Source organism: Physcomitrium patens, chromosome 2 (genome assembly GCF_059467195.1).
Source record: "Physcomitrium patens ecotype Gransden chromosome 2, ASM5946719v1, whole genome shotgun sequence".
Taxonomy (NCBI): domain Eukaryota; kingdom Viridiplantae; phylum Streptophyta; class Bryopsida; order Funariales; family Funariaceae; genus Physcomitrium; species Physcomitrium patens.
This window is the reverse complement of record NC_143411.1, coordinates 18,740,574-18,759,609: the sequence shown is the minus strand read 5'-3', so window position 1 is coordinate 18,759,609 and position 19,036 is coordinate 18,740,574. Positions and strand designations below refer to the sequence as shown.

Sequence of the window (19,036 nt, the reverse complement as noted above, 5' to 3'; positions counted from 1 at the left end):
ATTTCAACCCCATCAACTTCTAGCATTAAAAAGCAAGAGAATGAACATAAATTTCTAGAAAAAGTAAAAATCTAGTCTCTCTTCTCAAGTTGTTGATGGCCAGTGAGTCTCATTTATTGCCAACTTCCAAAGAAGAGAAAGAAAAAGCAAAAGCAAAACTGATTGCCAGCTCACTCAAGATTCAGAAAAAAAAAAACAAACAAACAAACAAACAAACAAACAAAAAAACAAAACATTAATCTCTAGCCCTCTTAGGAAAAATTCTATGATAAAACCCCAAGTAGAGGGTTAAGTAAATGCAACATTGTCTGCAATTTTTTTTCATTTTACATTTATCCTCCACCTCTGATGCCTTGTAGTATATACTTTCTAGCACATGCCTTCTAGCATATACCTTCTGGTGTATGTGTATAGAATCAGAACTCACAAATGGGGCAAGATTTCCTGCACCGTTGTGGGCTACTCCGATCACACAACACGCTTTGCCATCAAGCTCGACGAAGCCAGACTTTCACTGTTCTTAATCACGAGTAGGGCACGAAGAAAACCGCTGCAATGATTTGTCAGGCAACGATGAATCAAAATGGGAGCTCAATCCGTCTGTCTGAGCACAAGTCGTTCGCAGCTTTTTTGTTTCGCTGCGTGAGAGAGAGAGAACTCGGAGGAACAGATCAGTGACAGGAAAATCGATAACATCGTTCACTCCACCAGCGAAAAAAACACACAACTTTAAGCTTGGCCGACAGTGCTCCAGCATAGTCGCACACTGTGTGGTGCAATCAGCTCGATTTTGCTGTAGATGGATTCATCAGGGGGGCGGCCTATGTGGTCCATGAATGCTTGACCCGGGTCACGAGGCAGATTTGAAACCAGGTTGCGTTGTTTTTCCAATTGTTAGGGATGCAGAACCCAATAGAATGATGGGCTTGGGGGTCGTAAAAGCTGTGGGTAGAAGCACAGCTTAAAAACCACAACCACAATAAAAATTTGTTTACAAAAGGTGAAGTTTTAACAAAATCCTCGCTCTGTGGGCCACGTCGAGGACGTGTAACTACACTACTTGTAAATTCTAGAAGTTTTAAACTCACCCTTCAGTTGCTGCGCAAATCATGCACTCTTACGCAATTAGAATTGAAGCAGGGAAACTGGTCCATCACGTCTAGGGATACAGGAAGGCTGACTGTTGACCATCAACCCGGTCAACGAGAGAAATCATGGGTGTGCCTTGAATTCAACGAGAGACGTCATGGCTGTGCCTTGAATTCAACGGAGAGTTGACGGCCGTTTCTATTTCCTCGTAAGAATAGTCGATGTTTGACCAGGAACTCAAATGCTGTCCTTGAATTTGGAGATAAAAGTTCCGAATCGAAGTCTCTTGGTCGATTTGTCAAATGTTGGACAAAACATTTGACAAAACATTTGACAAATCCACCATCGGGGTGGGGGGAGAACATCTTCAACAAAGCTGATCTCATGGTCGTTGCAATGCACTTCGTAGCGATGTCGGGTAGTTTCAGTGTTTGACCCAATTGCAGCAATTGACGTCCAATGGATGCTCAGTTTCAAAGAATTTCTGCAGGGGGATTGGGTTGACTTTAATATGAAATGGAGGCTCCTCAGTAGGAACTAGCCCCGCCCCAATCATGTTGAAAATATCGAGTAAATTGTTGCACTCAGTGTAGATTGACTGAATCCAATGTTAAAAATTCAATGGAACAGGACTAGATTACCCGCATCAAGCACGCATTTGCAATATATAGATCGCCTCCATCCCCTACTCCATCATCCACAATCACCACTTCAGAGTTGCTCTACATTCGATCAGCTGCAGTAGACGTGCATTTCAGTTTATAGTGCGAGAGCATTTGTCTTTGCGAAGATGGCCCACACTCTCTCCCACACCGAGCTCCTCAACTGCGACGCTGCCGATGCTTGGGAATGTTGCAAGCACTCCGACAAGGTTTTGCCAGACCTACTGCCCGAGTACTTCTCCAGTGCTGAGATTCTCGAGGGCAATGGCGGCCCCGGCACTCTCCGTGTCTTGCACTTTGGTCCTGGTACATCTCTAATTCCTTATTTCACTTACCACACGCACACACCTCTGTCATCACAACCGCTTTTGCGCGTACATTACGCTCTTATGTGCTCTAACTCGCACACCGATCGGCCCCTTGTATCAAAATGTTGTGTTCAACACGAATTTGATCAATTAGGTTCAAGTCATTTCCTTCACTGAATTTTTTCTGTTGATTTCACATAACGTTCGGAGGCACAGTTGGTATGATCGCTTTATCCTCGCAGCACAGATTGCTTAAATTGACCTCGATTGTATCCACATGTGCGCTCGTGCAGCCATTCCTCAGGCCGGGGCTGCTAAGGAACGCCTAGACAAAGTAGACGAGGCAAGCAAGACGCTGTCCTACACCGTCGTCGAGGGCGATCCCAGGTACACCAACTTCACCGCAGACGTGTCCTTCAAGTCCGTGGGCGACAACCAGACCGAGGCCACCTGGACTGCCAAGTATGACCCTGTCGGTGAAGCAGGACCCCCCGAGCACATCAAGAACATCAGCATCCTCATGTTCAAGACCTTCGAGAAGGCCATCCAACAAAAGAAGACGGTGACGCACACTGAGACTCTGAACGCATCACCCGATGCGATCTGGAAGGCAGTGAAGGAAGAGAACAGTATTCTCCCCGCGGCCATGCCCCAAGTCTTCGAGTCCATCTCCTTCGTCCAGGGCAGCGGCGAGCCCGGCAGCGTCCGCGTCTGCAAGATGGGCCCAGGTATACATATACACTCCCCCTCAATTCCACGCTATGCATAATCTCGTATTGAGGGGACTTCTTTGTCGCTGCAACAAGCTAAGAATTGGAGATTCTCGTGGTCAATAACAATTGTGATGGCGATCTGTGCAGCCATTCCCGGTGGCGGTGAAGTAGTGGAGCGATTAGACATCCTAGACGACGGGAGCAAGGTAGTGGGATGGACAGTACTGAAGGGTGACCCCCGATTCAAACACGTCTCCGCAGTGTTGAAATACGCTCCAGGACCGAGCGATGGCACGACAACTGCAACCTGGACAGCCACGTTCGTGCCAGTAGAAGAAAACGGCACACTGGAGAACAAATTCGTTGTGGGGGTATGGAAGGCGCTCGAGGCTGCTGCCGCCGCTTAAATGCGCGACGGCACTGGTGGCACCGAGCTCCCCAATAGTTCGCAATTGGTGCCGGGATCCACCGTAAGGTCGCATTTTGTCTAACTGGGTTGTAGAATTGCAGCGACTGCTCGCTATCCCCATCGATTTGGCTGAGGTGGCCGCACCCCTTCTCCACTAGATCCTCAGCATTGCTGATAAACGCCAATTTAATGGTCTTACATAATCCGCTATAGTGCGTTACGTAGATACCCATCATGTCTGTAAGTTGCAGAGTTTAATGAGCATATTTGAGGTTGTGTATAAATCATTCAATGTGCTTGCTTGTCAAATTTGTTGGTGGGCAGTTCGTCAGCCGAGTTGTTCGAGAGATTTGAAGTCGCTAAGTTGTTACAAGATTACTACTGTTGCACTTGATGTGTGCATTTGTTCCAGTCGGTGGTGGTTGTGGGAAATATGAGAAATTTGGAGAGATTTAAGAGAGCAACTTTGAGCATTTTTCTTTTTTTATTATTATAATTATTCATTTGGGTGATTGTAAATGTAAAAACATCAACATTTTTCTACAATCACATTAATCACATAAGTTTTGTAAAGTGTATTGATGTATGTTAAAATACATATATGTATATATATATATATATATATATATGAAAACATGATTTTTTAACATAATAGTTCAAAAGTGCAAATATAAATGAATTTATAAAATAAATAATCGAAGTTTCAGAAATATATATTTTTAAATTAAAGGTCGAATTCAAATTTCAATGGTGCAGTATGTAGTCCATAGTATTATTTTTTTAATATAAATGTATAACAACAATAATACAGTTAAGTAAAAAAAATTGTATTAATTCAAACAACAGCATAATATATTTCAAGCTTACACTTACTAATTATAAATATGGTACATTTATTAAATTATATCATAGTAATTGTTATAGATGTGTATGTTACTTAAATAAATAATAACAAATAGAAAGTAATACAAGTAGAGACAATAAATAGTTTAAAATCAGTCCAAAGAGCATGTCTATTATTGGACTTAATTCAAAGTGATTTAATGTACTCTTTAAACTTATTAAAAGTAATTTCAAATCAATTTTGAATTATTTCAAACAAATTTGATCCTAGAAACACATTTTATATGTTATGTGCATAGAATTTTTGAATTTTATAATTTTATTCAAGTTTGATAGTCATTGCTTAACTACAATGTAGGAATTTGATGACATTAGTTAATTCAATGAATAAATATATTTCATATTTTTAATTAATAATTTATATATATATATATATATATATATTCAAAATAAGACATAAACAAGCAGAGTCACTATAGAAGATATCAGAGAGACAAATTGTAAATAGAATCAAGAAAAAGCTAATAATCTATTATCTAATGGCATAGAGGTATTGGAAGCATTATAAAAATAATGATAGCAATTGCAATTTTTTCTTTTAGAAATGAGTCATATAGACAAGAAATAATGTATAGCTCTGTGATATATGACAGATGTTTTATTGGAAAGAACAAGTTAATACAAAGTAAGAAAAAAATGAGTTTAATATTAACATTTAATATTTTATGTATACGTATTTATAGGATTTGTAAAATTTTGTTTTTTTAGCAAGATTAATAATTAGCCACTAATATATTAGTTTAAAAATTTTAAAATCTAAAATTGCATCACAAACAACCTAAATTATATAAACCTTTATTTGCTCAAAATCAAAGTAATATTCTTTAAAACTAATTAATCTAATTAAATATGTATTGAAATAAAATGTATTTATATTAAAATCTTTTAAAAAAAAAACTCCTAGTGTTTAATCATATTTTTGGACATGGATATTACACCTAATGGTATTTTAAATATTTTATTTTAAAAGTAATGATTAGAATTTAAATAATAGTTAATTAATTATTTTTTTCTTAGATATTAGACATTATGCTTCAAATGACCTATCAAATATCTTTGTGTATGGAACTTATTAAAATTTGTAGTTAAAATCATTCAACAAATCTTGGACTTTGTCAACTTGTAAATAATTTGGAATATAATCTATTCTTATGGAATTTATCTCTAAAAGAAAAAAAATAATGCTACAAATATCCACTCTACATAAGTAAATAGGAATAGATAAATAAATAAATAAAATTAATTAAAAATATATTAGATAGACCAAGAAACCTTCTTTAAGGAGTTGTCTCATGATGTGGCATAGAGTGCCAAATTCTGTTGGATGTATGTAATTTGGTTTGATTTGGTAGTTTTCCATCCACTTAGCTCTTTCTATTAGTTGACTTTATTAATGTCAACCAAGATTTGAAGACTTAGGTGAAGAATCCTCTTTGTCTTGATATTTTTGTCAAGTCAAGTCTTTTAAATGATTTTGACGAGAGAAAGATAATGTTGTAAGGTTTTGCTTGACTATGGTGATTTGACCATTTAGTAAAGCTTTATATAATATAGGGTTTTCTCTACTCACGCTTGGATTCTTCCTTTGAGGTATAAGAGGTAGCTCAACTTAGTTGTGTGTAGATTTATCATCTTTTTTTGAGAGAGTGATGGTTGTGCATTTGTATTTGGTTTAGATTGTTTATTATGTGGTTGATTTATGGCACTTAATGTGTTATCTATAACAATCTTTGTTTATATGATAGGTCATTGATGAAGCATTCTAGATGTAAATTAGATCTATAAATGTCCTTGGATACATTTCTTTTATATATCTTGTATTATATTCTAAACAATATATATATATATATATATATATTTCTTTGAAATAAGTAATTTTTAATGTAAATTCTGATATGAAAATACATCAGTATAATTTATGCATATTACTATTTTAAAATAATGACATATGATATTGTGATATACTGATTTATTTGATGATTGTTTCTATAATTCTATAAATATATTACTTCCAAATGTTGAATTTCCTATCAAAATTTTATTATAATTTTTTTTTATTCATTTTCTAATTAAAACTCATTTTCTAAATAAAAATTTAGTAGAAAAGTACAAGTTTTTATATAATTTTTGTGGTATAAATAATGATTTCTTTTTCCAAATTTAATTTATATGAAACACTTAATGGCATTTAATATTTGTGAACTAAATTTTTTATATGTTTTTTAAGAATTATTATTGCACGTGCAAAATCAACTTCAAGTGCCTTTTATTTCATCAGCTTCAATAATATTAAAATTATTATGATTTTGCTTCACTGGTGTCAATGACCATAAGCAATGAGGAGGATTAGAAGGAGAACGGATGCCACCTCAGCAGTACTAGGTACAGGTGGTAGGTATGTGGACAGCCACGTTGCAGGTACCTAACCACAGTCCCCAGAGGGAACGAAAAATGAGGCCCATCGGAAACTGGTTTTCGTTACCTGGATGGAGTCGTCGCCGTCAGCGGACGACGTCCATCTTTATCGTTTCTTACACGCTACTCGCCCTCGGCCTCCGGCCTGCTCCATTTGCTGTGCTGTCTCTCTCTCTCCTTGCTATGGAGTTAAGCTTAGATCGCACTTTCCGGCACGCTGTGATTTTTCGTCGGTTTGGTGGTTGGAATTATGTACCACTATTTGCAGGATTGCTGCGCCGATCCTTGTCTTAGGATGATTTGAGTTATTATACCGCTGAAAATGAAGTGCTAGTTGAGAGGATCGGCGGAGGTGACGTTTGCTGGTGAGTTGAGAGTTGGGCTCTTGTGTGTGTGTGTGTTTGTTTTTTTTTGTTTTTTTCAATTTTCATTTTTCATTGAGTTTAGAAGTTAAGCGTGCGAGGATAGAGCGGATTGTCTACTCTGAGCAGGTAGAGTGTTTTCTTGTTGGAGATAGGCGGGCAAAGAGGATGGGTGGTGTGGTCTTGTTTAGTGGAAAAGATTGCCTGCCGGATTGGTCGGCTTATTTCTTTGTTTTCGATCTGCGAAGAAAAGTGAAGTTTAAGTTCTTGAAGGGCTGCAAGGTCTTGAGAAATCTCTGGATTATTGTCGTTTGTTCGTTTACAGCGTTGACTAAGATTGCGGTATATGGAGTGGTTGAAGTTCGGTTGGATAGTGTAGAAAGGTGGCTTGGTAGTATCTGTGTATGCATTTGTGGTTGAGGTTTATGCTCTCTGTATACGCTGTTCTACCGTTCAGTGGAGTTGGCTTTCTTTTTGTGTTTCTGTTCGTTAAAACATTAGAATCATGTGCGCCAAGTCGCTGTATTTTGAATCCTTGATTCCGACAGAAAGTTTCGCTTGAGTGTTGGAGTTTGAGAGCGTTTGGTATCTTGCATACCGGAGGTTTAGGCATAGTTTGTGTCAGCATTTTGTTGAACAGTTTTTTAGGTTATGTTCGTCCTAGAATCCTCGAACCCTTATATATTGATTAGTGACGAAAAGTTGCATAGAGCGTAGATTGCGTAGTTGCTATGTGCTGGGCTGCGTGAGGTGTCTTCATATATTCTTGTGCAGATCTCTCTCTTATTACAAGATAGCGTAGTTCAAATAATAGCTATTATAATTTATTTGATTTTTGAAGAAATGGTGAATTTGCTATGTGCACCAAGCGGATCATTACCTCCGATCACTTTTCTTGCAGCAATATCTCATTTGGCAGGTTTTTTGAGCTACATTAAGCCCCCTTCTTGGTTAATTTGCCACTGACGTCTTCTAAACAGTGGTTCCATACACTCGTTTTCCGCTTAAATAATTCACTCTTCATGTTTTGTTCACTGTCTCATAGAGTAGTCGAAACAGTTAATGTTAACTTCTTACTTTTATGTTGATTGCCGAATGTGCCTTGAACCATCCCTCTGTAACTCTTTCTTTCCAACCTTTGATCTGTTTCTTTAGCATGCGCTACTCATTTGTTTGATAATACGTGCTGCGTCGTGTACAGCATGTTTCAGAATTGACATTTCTTTGTTATTCTTTGTTCTCGTTGTTTATTTGCATTCTGCCGCACTCCACAATTTGCAGTATCAGTTTACATCTTATTTTGAAATAGTCTGCTCTCTCGCCTTGTCGTAAAAGATATCGGACAGTTCACAAGTAACTCATTTTAGAACTGGTTGTAGTTGTGCTTCTAACTAAGCGTACGCATGACCATTCGGTTTAGCGGTTGTTAACGTTTTATGGTTTGATTTATAAACTCGTTGCCTGGCGACTTCTATTGGCTTTGGATTTCGGATTCTAGAATGTAGACCATATATTGAAGTCTGCTCTTGAGTACTCTCTCGTCATGGACCCTTGACATTTCCTGCTTCAATCTGATTCTGATTAAACCTCAATCATTGAAACGTGTCGAACTTGTGTCCTTAGGTCTTCGACGTTCGTTATTTTGGTGTGCGAGCTATTCAGTGAGGAACTTGCAGAGTAGGTTGATGAACTACTGGAGCTGGACTAGCAAGACTCTGAAAGTGTAGACTGAACCAATTGGAAAGTCGGACAATTAGATAGGATAGTGGGTTGACTGTAACATTTCTTCTATAGCAGAGGGTTGCGAAATAATGGATCGCGAGGATGTAAATGAAGATACAAATGGGCTTCAACGGGAAAGTGAGGATTCACATGAGAATGGTGGACAGCAAACTAGGCAGAGGCGTACAGACATTCCTCCAAAAGTATGCTTTTGCATTTCCTCCCGCAGACCAGGTTTTAGGGTTTCTCCTTTTCAATATAAGAAGTATTTATTTTATTTTATTTTATTTTAAAAAATTCTTGTAACAAGATGTTGGTTGGTTTAAACTCCAGGTGGTGAAGAAGACGAAAGAAATAATTAAAAAACAAGCAACCGTGATTGCTAAGAGTGCAGATGAACATGAAGATTTTATTGCGAAGGTAAGTGTTCATGAGCCATTTTGATATTTGGATATAACGAGTTCCCACTTAATTATTCTTGTGCTTCAATTTTTTTTTTACTTGTACTGATATGTGGTCTTTGCTCTTGTTTGTGAGTATGCAGATTATGTATTGCTTGGGTGTTGTCTCCTTTGGAACATTCTGCTTTCTGTTGGGATCAAGTATGTATTTTTGATCTTATTCTCCCCTTAAATTATTTGTTTGAGCTGAAATCTTACATCTTTCCTAGCTGTTGACTTTGGTGATAATCTTTTTCTTTTATTTCTGTGAAGGATATTCTTTTTTGAGCAATTCTCATTTGGATTACTAGCTACTTTGTTTGTACTGAATTGGTTTGTTTTAATCCTGATCAGGGCCTGATGCTATCCCTAAATTGTACTGCCTCTTTTTTATAACTGTGGCACCTTTGAGATGGATCTATTACCGCATGAAGAAGTGGCACTATTATTTCTTTGTGAGTTTACTCAAGTCCTTCGCTACAATTTAATTGCTTCATCAAGTGTAGAGCTCAAGGTTCAGGGTCTTTAACCTGTACCCCTCGTGGATGATCGATGTGTTGCTCATTGGGGCTGTGCCTTGTTTGATGTAGTTCTAGGACTTAGTGATGCAGTGAATCGTCTGCATTTTATCCTTTTGTAGACATCCGAGCTCCACTTTTATGATTGGTTCTGTATATCATCGACATTTGTAGTCCGTTCTCACATTTCATAGTAGTTGAAGTCTTTCATGTAAAGAAACTTGTGAAAGTTTTATTCATTCTTGACATCTTTAAAGTGCGACCCAACATAAAATTGACAAATCGGAGTTAATGATAATGATCTTACGTCGTATTTTCTTTAGCCTTCTCTTCTCATCTCAGCATCAGAGGCGATGAACATTTATTAAATCTTCCGTCATAGTGTGGTTCTACATTACGCTTTAAATCCCACCCCCTTTGCTTTCACTTATTTTAATTCAAGTTTGCTCATATGGTAGCCATACCTATTGTTCGTTATGTACGCAGGACTTCTGCTATTATGCTAACACTATTTTCGTAGTGATGCTTTTATACTTCCCTAAAAATGACAAGCTCTTTCTTGTTTGCTTTTCATTTGCTGAGGTTAGTCCCATCCCCACCGAATATCTTAAATCTTTTTCACCGATCCTGTTCTTAAATCTTGTTATAACAAAGGACGTAGTAGCCTCTTGATAGTTCATACTCACGCTGTCCAATTGTATGTTTTTAGGGACCGCTGGCATGGGCATTGATCGTTTGGCGCTGTAGTCTTGTCTTCAGCTCCTTTGACAAGCTCGTTAGTGTTCTCATCCACTTACTCCCAGGTAAGTATTTTGTATGAGTTTCAAATATTCGTTGATTGCTTGTTTGAGGTTTGTTGCTGTTTTCCTCTTTTCATTTCGTCGAATCTTAATGGATTTTTCTTGCTTTTTCTCATTTTTCGTTCGATTTTTAGCTGTGTTGTATATCGTTATATTACATTAATACGCAATTCTTGCAATTTAATTTTTTTGCTTCTTGTTCTGCAAGATCTTTATAACACGTCGATTGTGTACTGGATTAATTAATTATAGTGTTCTTTTTGCAGGCCTCGTCTTCTACATTATAAGGTGGTGGGACCCGGCTAGCTTTTCTCATCATGCAATTGATGACACTGGTCCCTGGCCAGCATACCCTCTGCTGGAGAACAATCAGCAGTTGTGGACGTGGCTTTTTGTTGTCCCCCTCATCGCTTACACTCTGTGGCAGTTGTTGTATCTACTTGTTGTGAACGTGTTGAGGCGGCAGCGATTGCTCAACGATCCGGAGGTCATGACGTCATTTAGGTTGATCTCTCTGCCTGTTTATACACCCAATGATCTCGTTTCTGCAAGGATGTTAATTAAATGTTCTTGCTTACCTCAATTCAATTTGGTTCTCACACGGTATACTTTTGGAAAGAAAATTTAAATAATCCTCATCATGTGTTTGTTCTTTGAGCAGAGAATTGTCGCGAAAGGCACAAAGATCGAATAATATTTGGTGGCGTCTGAGTGGGGTGTTGGGTGACAACAATCGCGTACTCATGTATTGCATCCTTCAAGGTATATTTACGATTCTCACTATGGGCTTAACTGTTCCGCTCTTCAAGTCGTACCGACTTCATACGGTGTTCCAGTGCTTGAAGGTCGCAGCTAGTGTTTGGAATGGTGGTATATTCTTCTTGGATGTAATGCCTAGGAAGATAGATGCCAAGAAGAATAAAAAGTCCAAAGCCCCCAACTTTCCAGTTTCTATGAACAGTACTGGCTTGCCATTAGAAGGTGCTTCAGGTTGTGATCCACATCTCTCATCTGATCGTAAATCTAGTGATGGAGAGTCAGGCAACAACACCGATTAGGATCTCTCCTCTTTCAATGTGGGCGCAAATGAATCTCAAATAGCTGATTTTGTCTGTAAATTGTTGTATTGATTTTCCGCACGAAGGTTTGACAGTGTCAGAGCTTCGTATTACGTGTTGCTCTATCGTATGCCTGACAAGCGATATCCATGATCGGATCGAGATGTTTTGGTTTATTATAGACGAATGAAACGTTGAATCTGTGATTTAATCGTGCTCAAACCCGGTCTTTCAAGATGTATGCATGTCAGGCTGTGTCTGGATGATTTTACTGATGTTTAAAATGCTGCATTTCGATATTTATCTTGTGTCAATTGGCTAGGTTGGTTCCACAGAGAGATGACCAATATCATGACTTCCACATTTGATGGCCTTAGTAACTCATGCAACGTACCACATTTTCATAAGTAATGCTGCATTTTTGAGATGTTCAGCTTGTATTACAATCAAACATTACAAAATCTGCACATGATTAAAATGTTGGTAAATAAATAAATTCAAATGAATGAAAGTGAGGATACCAAGCACCTTCATTAAAATATGAATGATTGTCAAAGTAATTGGGAGCAAACACTTATATAGGTAGATATATTATCAACAAACATAAGAAGCATGGAATATTTTTACATGATTCAGTTCTGACAGCGCATGTTTAAACAGTCTCAGCAAGGATCACGATATGTACATTTAAGCCACAATGAGCATTCACTTTATTTAAGCTTCTTAAATGTATATGTTAACATTGTGAATGTTCCAACATATTATAGCCCTTTACAATATTTGATGAGAATATCACTTCAAATTCATAACTTCATTTGAAGATTTTTTTATTTTAATTGCAAGGTGCATTCGAATGTCAAGTAACCCCACTAAAACATCACAAAACTCCCACATTGTTGAAATTGCCCTTCGGCTTGACTTTGTGAAATTACCCACGAGATTGAGTTTTGAGCAAACCACTTCTTTGGATACAAAATTTAAAATGTTGGGGAATGGATGATAATTAAAAGCTTTGGTGTGAGTAGCAAGTAAGTAAGGTTCTTAATGCACATACAAGTATTCTGTAGATTGCACCATGATGGAGTCAAGATTGCTAATCAGAAGAAAGAGCTGATTTCTTCACATATTTAGCGCTTTTCACCCTCTCCTTTGATTTCGCCAACCACCAATTGTTGGCTTCATCTATTTGAGAAGAAAATCGTGAAAATCACATCATCTGTGACTTTGTCATTCACCCATTAAAGGAGTTTTTCAAGATGAACGAACCTCAAGGCTCAATATCCTCTATAACTGTCTTTGTGTATCTCCTCGTCGAGAGATGGTGTTGAGAATTGAGATGGTGAAATTCATCAAATACTCGCATCTGCTGGGTATTTAAGGGGTCGCTTAGTGAAATTCTGAAAGTGAATGTTACACTTATTCTTCGTGTAAGCAACAGTAGGTTGTTCACTATCTGTTGGATTGATTCTTCTTCGGACCGTCATTTTTGACTTCGTCTTAATCAGTAAAGGTTAAGTAAATTACCATCACAACTATTGTGTGCATCTTTCCAGTCAACGGCATCTGTTTTAATAACAGGAGTGGCAGCGACATTGAAATGTGTTGTGATTCTCAAATGAAGGTTTACTATGCTTCTGAAACTGAATTATTGTGCAATGAGAAAGCCATGGTATTGAAGGACACCATGTATTGTTTTTTCCGCGTTTTTATTCTTATTTTTGGTGTCATCAGCCCATTAGTTGTAAAACCGATACACCCAATCGATAAGGCAACTGACCTTGCTGAAGTCCTATCATTAAATTTCCTGCATTACCTGTAGTTTTTGGATGATAATTTGTTCACTGTTTACCTGCGTTTCTCACAATGCTGCAATTTAAGTCGTTTTCTTTGCACTTCCTCAGTATAATTAATCTATTTGAATCCATCCACCTCCGCATTTCATAATCTAACATGTCACTAAATAGGTTTCAATAAAATTCGGGGAAATCCTTATCAAGATTCCCGACCGCAACCTCGCCAGAGTACCCAGTTGGAAGCTCTCAAGTTGATAAAAATTGAAGTACGTAAGTCTAGGATTTCCTGAGCACGTCTTCAAACGGAAAAACTGCAAGGATATCAGATAATAACTCAGCAAAGTAAGTCTGTCAACCATTTTCTCCTCGCTCTACTAAATCTGCGAGCTCTCCAGGTTGGTTCCGAACACATCGACTACGATATTAGTAATTGATGGTTTAAGAAGGGACTATTTCTGCAAAAATTAACTTCTGAATATACAGAAATGTAGAACACCAGAGAGATATTAATACTGTGTTTTGTTGTCTTCGCAATACTGATGTCAGTAAATCTGCTTTGCATTAGAACTCCATCCCTTTCTTTCAACAAACTACCTTTCGGAACAGATGAGTTGGTCAAGGCATTAGCAGGATATGAGAAATTGAGGGCACAAATGGCACTCCAATCAGCTGTTATGAGTGTTGATGTTAAGGCCTTGATTGGCCTGGGCAGTCCATGAATTCTGTACCTTTATTTGGTTGCAACGTCCTGAACAACAGGTTCGTGTTATCCAGATGTTCTTCAAATCATCCAAAATATGCAACTAGAAATTAGCATGTTTCAACAGCATGTTCTAGCACTTCATCTTTCGATAAAGCACACAAAAGTGAATTGTAGGTTGAATACTTGATTTTTGTGTTTTGGGCACTGTCACGAACCCAAATAAAAGCGAGCAATAGTGGCATCAGCAAAACATAGACAGGTTTTCCCAGATGTACCAACAATGCGTGGACAATATTCATGCGAAGCTCAAAATCCCCAGATTCTAGCATCTTCGTCTGCGATGGTTACAGTAGTATCTGAAAATCAAGTAGAAATCTTCTCAACAAATAAGAAAAAGAAAAACTCCAATTTACTAAAAGTTCTTAACTTGAGAAAAGTGGCTCTACATGGATCTCATAGAGCACAACAGAAAGAAAATTGCGCCTCAGACTGTCTTGTTGGATGATGTAACCTTGTCTATTCTCTCCAACAGCCGGTGCAAAAGGTTTCCACTTTCAACACAAAACTCAGACTCTTCTGTGAGATACCCGCTTTGGTTGTTTGAATTATATCACAACCCTACGCGCCATCCAGTATGCCTCTACTGCTACAGAAATTTACACGGCTATCCGAAGAAGCACAGGGAACTGCGGCACTCTCCACTAAAAGAGAAAAATTCATCAAGGGAAGCCAAATGTAACTTATATTCTGAGCGGTTCGGTTCCGATGCCCTTAATACTTTGCTTGTTTTGTGCAAATGTACCAATGGTATCAAGGGAGTTTCAATGACCGCTGAAGAATATCTTTGAGAAAATTGTAATTACCATCCCTTTCAAACTTAGAAATGCCCTTGAGTCCATGACTTAGCAAAATCGCTGCTGCCATTGAACACCTGGTCCGAAAGCTCAGCGAGAAGACCGTTCACGGTGAGTAAGAGAATAGAGGAGCCGAAGATGATCCCTACCACGACCCCTGTGGTGCCCAACACTTTTTGGAACTGCGGCCATTCTACGAGTTTTGTTTCCTCCCATACCCCGCTCCAGAAATCTTTCGGATCAGCAGACTGCTCTCCTCGCCTGATCCGCAGCTGCCTCAACTGCTCTCCAATCTCTTCTGGAGACATCTGCTTCTCCTGCGTCGCAAACTCAGCCTCAGTCACTGCGTCGACGGCCAAGTTATCACCCCCTGATGACGACGCAGTATCTTCTCCGTCGCTGGTGGCTTCAGATGGGGTAGTACTACCTGGCGCAGGTGGGTTTGAAATGTCTGAAGTTTCTACATTCTCCTGCTTCTGTTTCTGTGCAGCTGGTCGCACACGGAGTGATAACGGCGCCCGAATCTTGGTACCCTCGATAGCCTTTCCTGTCAGATATCACCCCGCAACACTAATATTATTCCTCGACCGAATTTGGTATACGATTTCACGAGATATGACATTGAGAATTGTGAATGGTGTTCCCGAAAGAGGATTGAAGGCTACAAATACGATTCTACGCATGGCATGAGGTGGCCCAAATCTCAATTCCACCACCTCAAAACTCCAAACGACTAGGGGAAGCGACACTCGCCGTGCCAAAAAAAATAATTCAGAAGTCTTACCACCTCCATAATATAAAAAAATCCTCCAGCTCGTCTAGCAGGAAAATCCATAAACAAGAAACAGAGGTGGAAGCAACCAAACTCTTTCACAACAGGGAGTGAAGACATGAAACTCACCGGCGAAAAGGGCATACGTGGGCTTCCACTGCGAGCTTTGAGAAGATGCAGTGGAGATGGGAGCACACGAGAGCGAGGAGAGATTCGTCATAAGGGCGGAGTTGCAAGAGAGCGCCATCGCCACCACGATAGCTCCGAATCCAAGCTTTCGCTGACGCTACTTCACATTCTCATCACCCAGCAAGCAGCGAGTGTCTTAACCACACACAGGCTGTGGATGAGCATGAGACATACGGTATAAGTATACCCTCCCAGGCTTCACCAAATATGAGGAGCATACACCCGGATTGGGTACTTTTGACATGGTCAGGGTATGATAACTGATAAACCCTAACAGGAAGTTTTTGCCTTCAAACCCACACCAACAGCACCGCGCATTCCCTTTTGCCTTGCTGCTGTCACAGCTCGAGCGGTAGCGAGGCCAGTTGAGGCGATTTCTGAACGTAATCACGATGGTAAGTGCGAAACTCCTTCATGATTGTGTGTGGAGTTTTGTTCTTGTCGCCGATGGTGCTGTGTCAGACTCAATTTAATGTTATTATATATCTCACAGAAGGCTCTCACACTACATTTAGATACATATCTGGGTTATGTGGGAGGTGGGCTTATAGTAGATCTGAATACTAGTTTTTGTGAGAACTACGTATTGGACTTTACTTTAGGGTTTATTTGGGGTGACTCTGATGGAGGCTTGCATGGGTTTTCTAGGTGAACGTTCCGAAAACCAAGAAGTCCTTCTGTCCAGGGAAGGCGTGCAAGAAGCACACCCTCCACAAGGTCACCCAGTACAAGAAGGGAAAGGATAGTTTGTACGCACAAGGTTTTGTTCTGCTTTTTCTTTTTATCACTTAATGGTGACTTACTGCTCCCTCAATTTCACCTGTAACAATCAGAATGAGAAGGAGTACGGGGTGTTTTGTTTTTCCAGCATCTAACGATAATTGTCTCTCAGAACTGGTTGTATGCATTGGGGACGGAAACGTTAGTCCATTGGTGTTGACGGGCACATGGTTTTCATATCTGCTCTTCCGCTTCTTTGAGATCAGGGGTCAAATTTTAGGATCTGCATGTGAAATCTTACCTATCCTAGACCTGAATGACGTCAGTTTTTCAATTTTTAGAAGTACAATATATGATTGTATGGCAGGTAAGAGGAGATATGACAGGAAACAATCAGGATACGGAGGTCAGACCAAGCCTGTCTTCCACAAGAAGGTATGTTGCGTAATCAGCACCTGATGAAGCATGGGCAGTTCACTCTCAGAATTTTAGGATGTCTCGTCAATCCTGCTATCTCAGTGTTTGTGTTTCGTGTAGATACGTGAACTCCATTACGATTTCTGTGATAACGAAATAGTGGAATTTCGATTACCTCAATGTTATAGGCTAAGAAATCATCTATGAACACACAGGATTTGTAATAGCAGAAAGTTCAGGTCATTGCTCGTATTGTCAATGATTTCTGGTAGTAAAAAACAGGACTAAGTCATCTTCTCTGCGATTTTTGTTGTTTTCTTTTCTTCTTCTTTTTTATTTTACCTCAGGCTAAGACTACCAAGAAGATTGTACTGAGGTTACAGTGCCAGGCTTGCAAGCACGTGACACAACATCCTATCAAGGTAATTAGTCCTTTACTCTGTGCGCACTATGAGGTAAACACTGGTGTGTATGTCATTAATACATAATGATGTTTTGTTGTTCATTCGTGTAACATGTGTGTTCGTTTAATTTTACAGCGATGCAAGCACTTCGAGATCGGAGGAGACAAGAAGGGCAAGGGAACACAACTCTTCTAGACAGTGTTGTTAGAATGTTCTCCTTTTAGAATGCGGAAAGTAAGATTCAGAGAAAACTGTATGTTGTGGTGATTGGAATTGATGGTTTTAAGCTTCTGGATGAAAGATTTGATCGTCCATCTTGCATGTTGGTTCGTAGCGCAGTTTGCTTTCTCTATAAATCTTTTGTGATGGTAAGTTGATTGTCTTTTTCCTAGTTGGACACTTCAAGGAATCTGGAGAATGTTAGTTGATTTAATTTGAATGCATCATCTTAGTGGGTTTTCTGCCCAAATTTTTTGATGTGAAAATGTATTGTGTCACTGCGTAGAAATTATTTCAAATCACGAATTGCGCTTCTGGTTTTTATGGTGAAGTCAAATATATAGTGTAGGTTTTTAAAGGTTCTAATGCCGAAATGAAGATCTTCTATAAATCCTCTACCTGTCAATTTTCTGATGACGATCTTGCTTTACCCCCTTCTCAGAGAAGCAATGACTTCAATATCAACTGAGTGAAATACTCCAAAGAAAAAATTGGTTATATTGTTGACTTCTCCTCAACAAAGCTACTGGGTGGAGGTGCTTGCTTGTCACGTCGGAAACACTCTTATTTACATCAGCTTGCCTGTGGCGACATCACTGCATTACATACACAAATTCCTTGCGTACTTTGAAAGGGCAGTGAAGAGGAGCAGAAGGTAGCAGTATGAACATGAAGAATCTAGACAAATGAGTAGGAAAAAGAATGCGAAATGTTGAAGTATATGTGTTTTAATAACATTCTGTACTGCTACTTTGCATGCATATCTATATTTAGACTTATATATATACTGTGTGAATTGCACTTTTAAAGGCATCTTCAATTATTGTTCAATCATTCATTTAACTTCATTCATATTTCTAATTTGCAGGGTTGTTTTACCATATCTCTCGTAAATATGTTCGTAAATACATTTCAGTGCATGTATGGAAGTACAAATTTCAGTACTAATGTGGAAAAATATTTTTTACGCTAAAATTCAGATTATACAAAATATCATCTATTATTCTACCATCTATATGAAGTGTCCTATAATTTCTTCGGCAATAAATTAAATAACTATCTTCATTCATTTATGAATATTTGTAGTAAATTATTGTTTTTTTTAAAAAAAGAAATCATTTTTTTTTTTCAATTTTATAGTGCATGACTAGTAGAGAATGAAAAAAAATTTGAAAAAAAATTGAAAAAGAAAAAAAAAAAAAAACAACAACAACAACAACAACAACATAAGAGTACAAACATTCATTTATTAGTATTTTGAACATAAAATCCAAAATACTACACAAGCGAGAGTAAATGCACCATAGAGTTCACCCAGTGGTCATAGATATGGAAGAAGAATACATTAATACCTATTTGAGGACACCACATGGTCAAGAGCAAAAATGCATCCAGGAGACTTAACTAGAGGTGTCTATTTATCTTTATTTACTTTTTAAAGAATCTTACACTTGTTGTTTGTTTGTTCTGTAGTTAGTAGGGTTGTGAAACTTGGTCACAATGTAGTTACAAAAATGAAACTTGGTCACAATATAGTTACAAAAATGAAACTTGGTCACAATATAG

The 19,036-nt window shown here is 38.4% G+C and overlaps 4 protein-coding genes across 7 annotated transcripts; 3 read left to right on the top strand and 1 right to left on the bottom strand.

Moving 5' to 3' along the window:
* The first annotated feature begins 1,796 nt into the window (after nucleotides 1–1,796).
* On the top strand, nucleotides 1,797–3,465 carry LOC112278875 (uncharacterized). The gene is made up of 3 exons (XM_024512737.3): nucleotides 1,797–2,057; nucleotides 2,353–2,787; nucleotides 2,920–3,465. The coding sequence occupies exons 1-3, from the start codon at nucleotides 1,880–1,882 to the stop codon at nucleotides 3,177–3,179; spliced, it is 873 nt and encodes a 290-aa protein (XP_024368505.1). The 5' UTR covers nucleotides 1,797–1,879; the 3' UTR covers nucleotides 3,180–3,465.
* Nucleotides 3,466–6,670: 3,205 nt separating this feature from the next.
* On the top strand, nucleotides 6,671–11,621 carry LOC112294035 (glycerophosphocholine acyltransferase 1). 4 transcript variants are annotated; one of them, XM_024544149.3, is made up of 9 exons: nucleotides 6,671–6,864; nucleotides 8,659–8,786; nucleotides 8,917–9,003; nucleotides 9,128–9,185; nucleotides 9,378–9,478; nucleotides 10,028–10,123; nucleotides 10,251–10,344; nucleotides 10,608–10,845; nucleotides 11,003–11,621. In XM_024544149.3, exons 2-9 carry the CDS (start codon nucleotides 8,673–8,675, stop codon nucleotides 11,397–11,399), a joined length of 1,185 nt encoding a protein of 394 aa, XP_024399917.1. In that variant the 5' UTR covers nucleotides 6,671–6,864; nucleotides 8,659–8,672; the 3' UTR covers nucleotides 11,400–11,621. The 4 variants fall into 4 exon arrangements, with proteins under 4 accessions (XP_024399917.1, XP_024399907.1, XP_024399899.1 ...); XM_024544139.3 differs by having other exon boundaries at nucleotides 8,656–8,786; XM_024544131.3 differs by having other exon boundaries at nucleotides 8,485–8,786.
* A 2,661-nt stretch (nucleotides 11,622–14,282) lies between these two features.
* LOC112294052 (uncharacterized) lies at nucleotides 14,283–15,851 on the bottom strand. Its single transcript, XM_024544171.3, has 2 exons — nucleotides 15,651–15,851; nucleotides 14,283–15,296 (listed from the first exon to the last, which is right to left on the bottom strand). Exons 1-2 carry the CDS (start codon nucleotides 15,766–15,768, stop codon nucleotides 14,773–14,775), a joined length of 642 nt encoding a protein of 213 aa, XP_024399939.1. The 5' UTR covers nucleotides 15,769–15,851; the 3' UTR covers nucleotides 14,283–14,772.
* Nucleotides 15,852–16,043: 192 nt separating this feature from the next.
* Nucleotides 16,044–17,551, top strand: LOC112294058 (large ribosomal subunit protein eL42). Its single transcript, XM_024544181.3, has 5 exons — nucleotides 16,044–16,105; nucleotides 16,359–16,470; nucleotides 16,798–16,865; nucleotides 17,195–17,269; nucleotides 17,387–17,551. Exons 1-5 carry the CDS (start codon nucleotides 16,103–16,105, stop codon nucleotides 17,444–17,446), a joined length of 318 nt encoding a protein of 105 aa, XP_024399949.1. The 5' UTR covers nucleotides 16,044–16,102; the 3' UTR covers nucleotides 17,447–17,551.
* Nucleotides 17,552–19,036: the final 1,485 nt, after the last annotated feature.

Coding starts and splice junctions, on each gene's coding strand:
- LOC112294058 (XM_024544181.3), top strand. Junction 16,866..17,194: donor AGCCTGTCTTCCACAAGAAG/GTATGTTGCGTA, acceptor ATTTTACCTCAG/GCTAAGACTACCAAGAAGAT. Junction 17,270..17,386: donor TGACACAACATCCTATCAAG/GTAATTAGTCCT, acceptor TTAATTTTACAG/CGATGCAAGCACTTCGAGAT.
- LOC112294035 (XM_024544149.3), top strand. CDS start 8,673: ATGGATCGCGAGGATGTAAATGAAGATACAAATGGGCTTCAACGGGAA. Junction 9,186..9,377: donor CTGCTTTCTGTTGGGATCAA/GTATGTATTTTT, acceptor AATCCTGATCAG/GGCCTGATGCTATCCCTAAA. Junction 10,124..10,250: donor TTTGCTTTTCATTTGCTGAG/GTTAGTCCCATC, acceptor GTATGTTTTTAG/GGACCGCTGGCATGGGCATT.
- LOC112294052 (XM_024544171.3), bottom strand. CDS start 15,768: ATGGCGCTCTCTTGCAACTCCGCCCTTATGACGAATCTCTCCTCGCTC. Junction 15,297..15,650: donor CACGTATGCCCTTTTCGCCG/GTGAGTTTCATG, acceptor GATATCTGACAG/GAAAGGCTATCGAGGGTACC.
- LOC112278875 (XM_024512737.3), top strand. CDS start 1,880: ATGGCCCACACTCTCTCCCACACCGAGCTCCTCAACTGCGACGCTGCC. Junction 2,058..2,352: donor TGTCTTGCACTTTGGTCCTG/GTACATCTCTAA, acceptor GCGCTCGTGCAG/CCATTCCTCAGGCCGGGGCT. Junction 2,788..2,919: donor CGTCTGCAAGATGGGCCCAG/GTATACATATAC, acceptor CGATCTGTGCAG/CCATTCCCGGTGGCGGTGAA.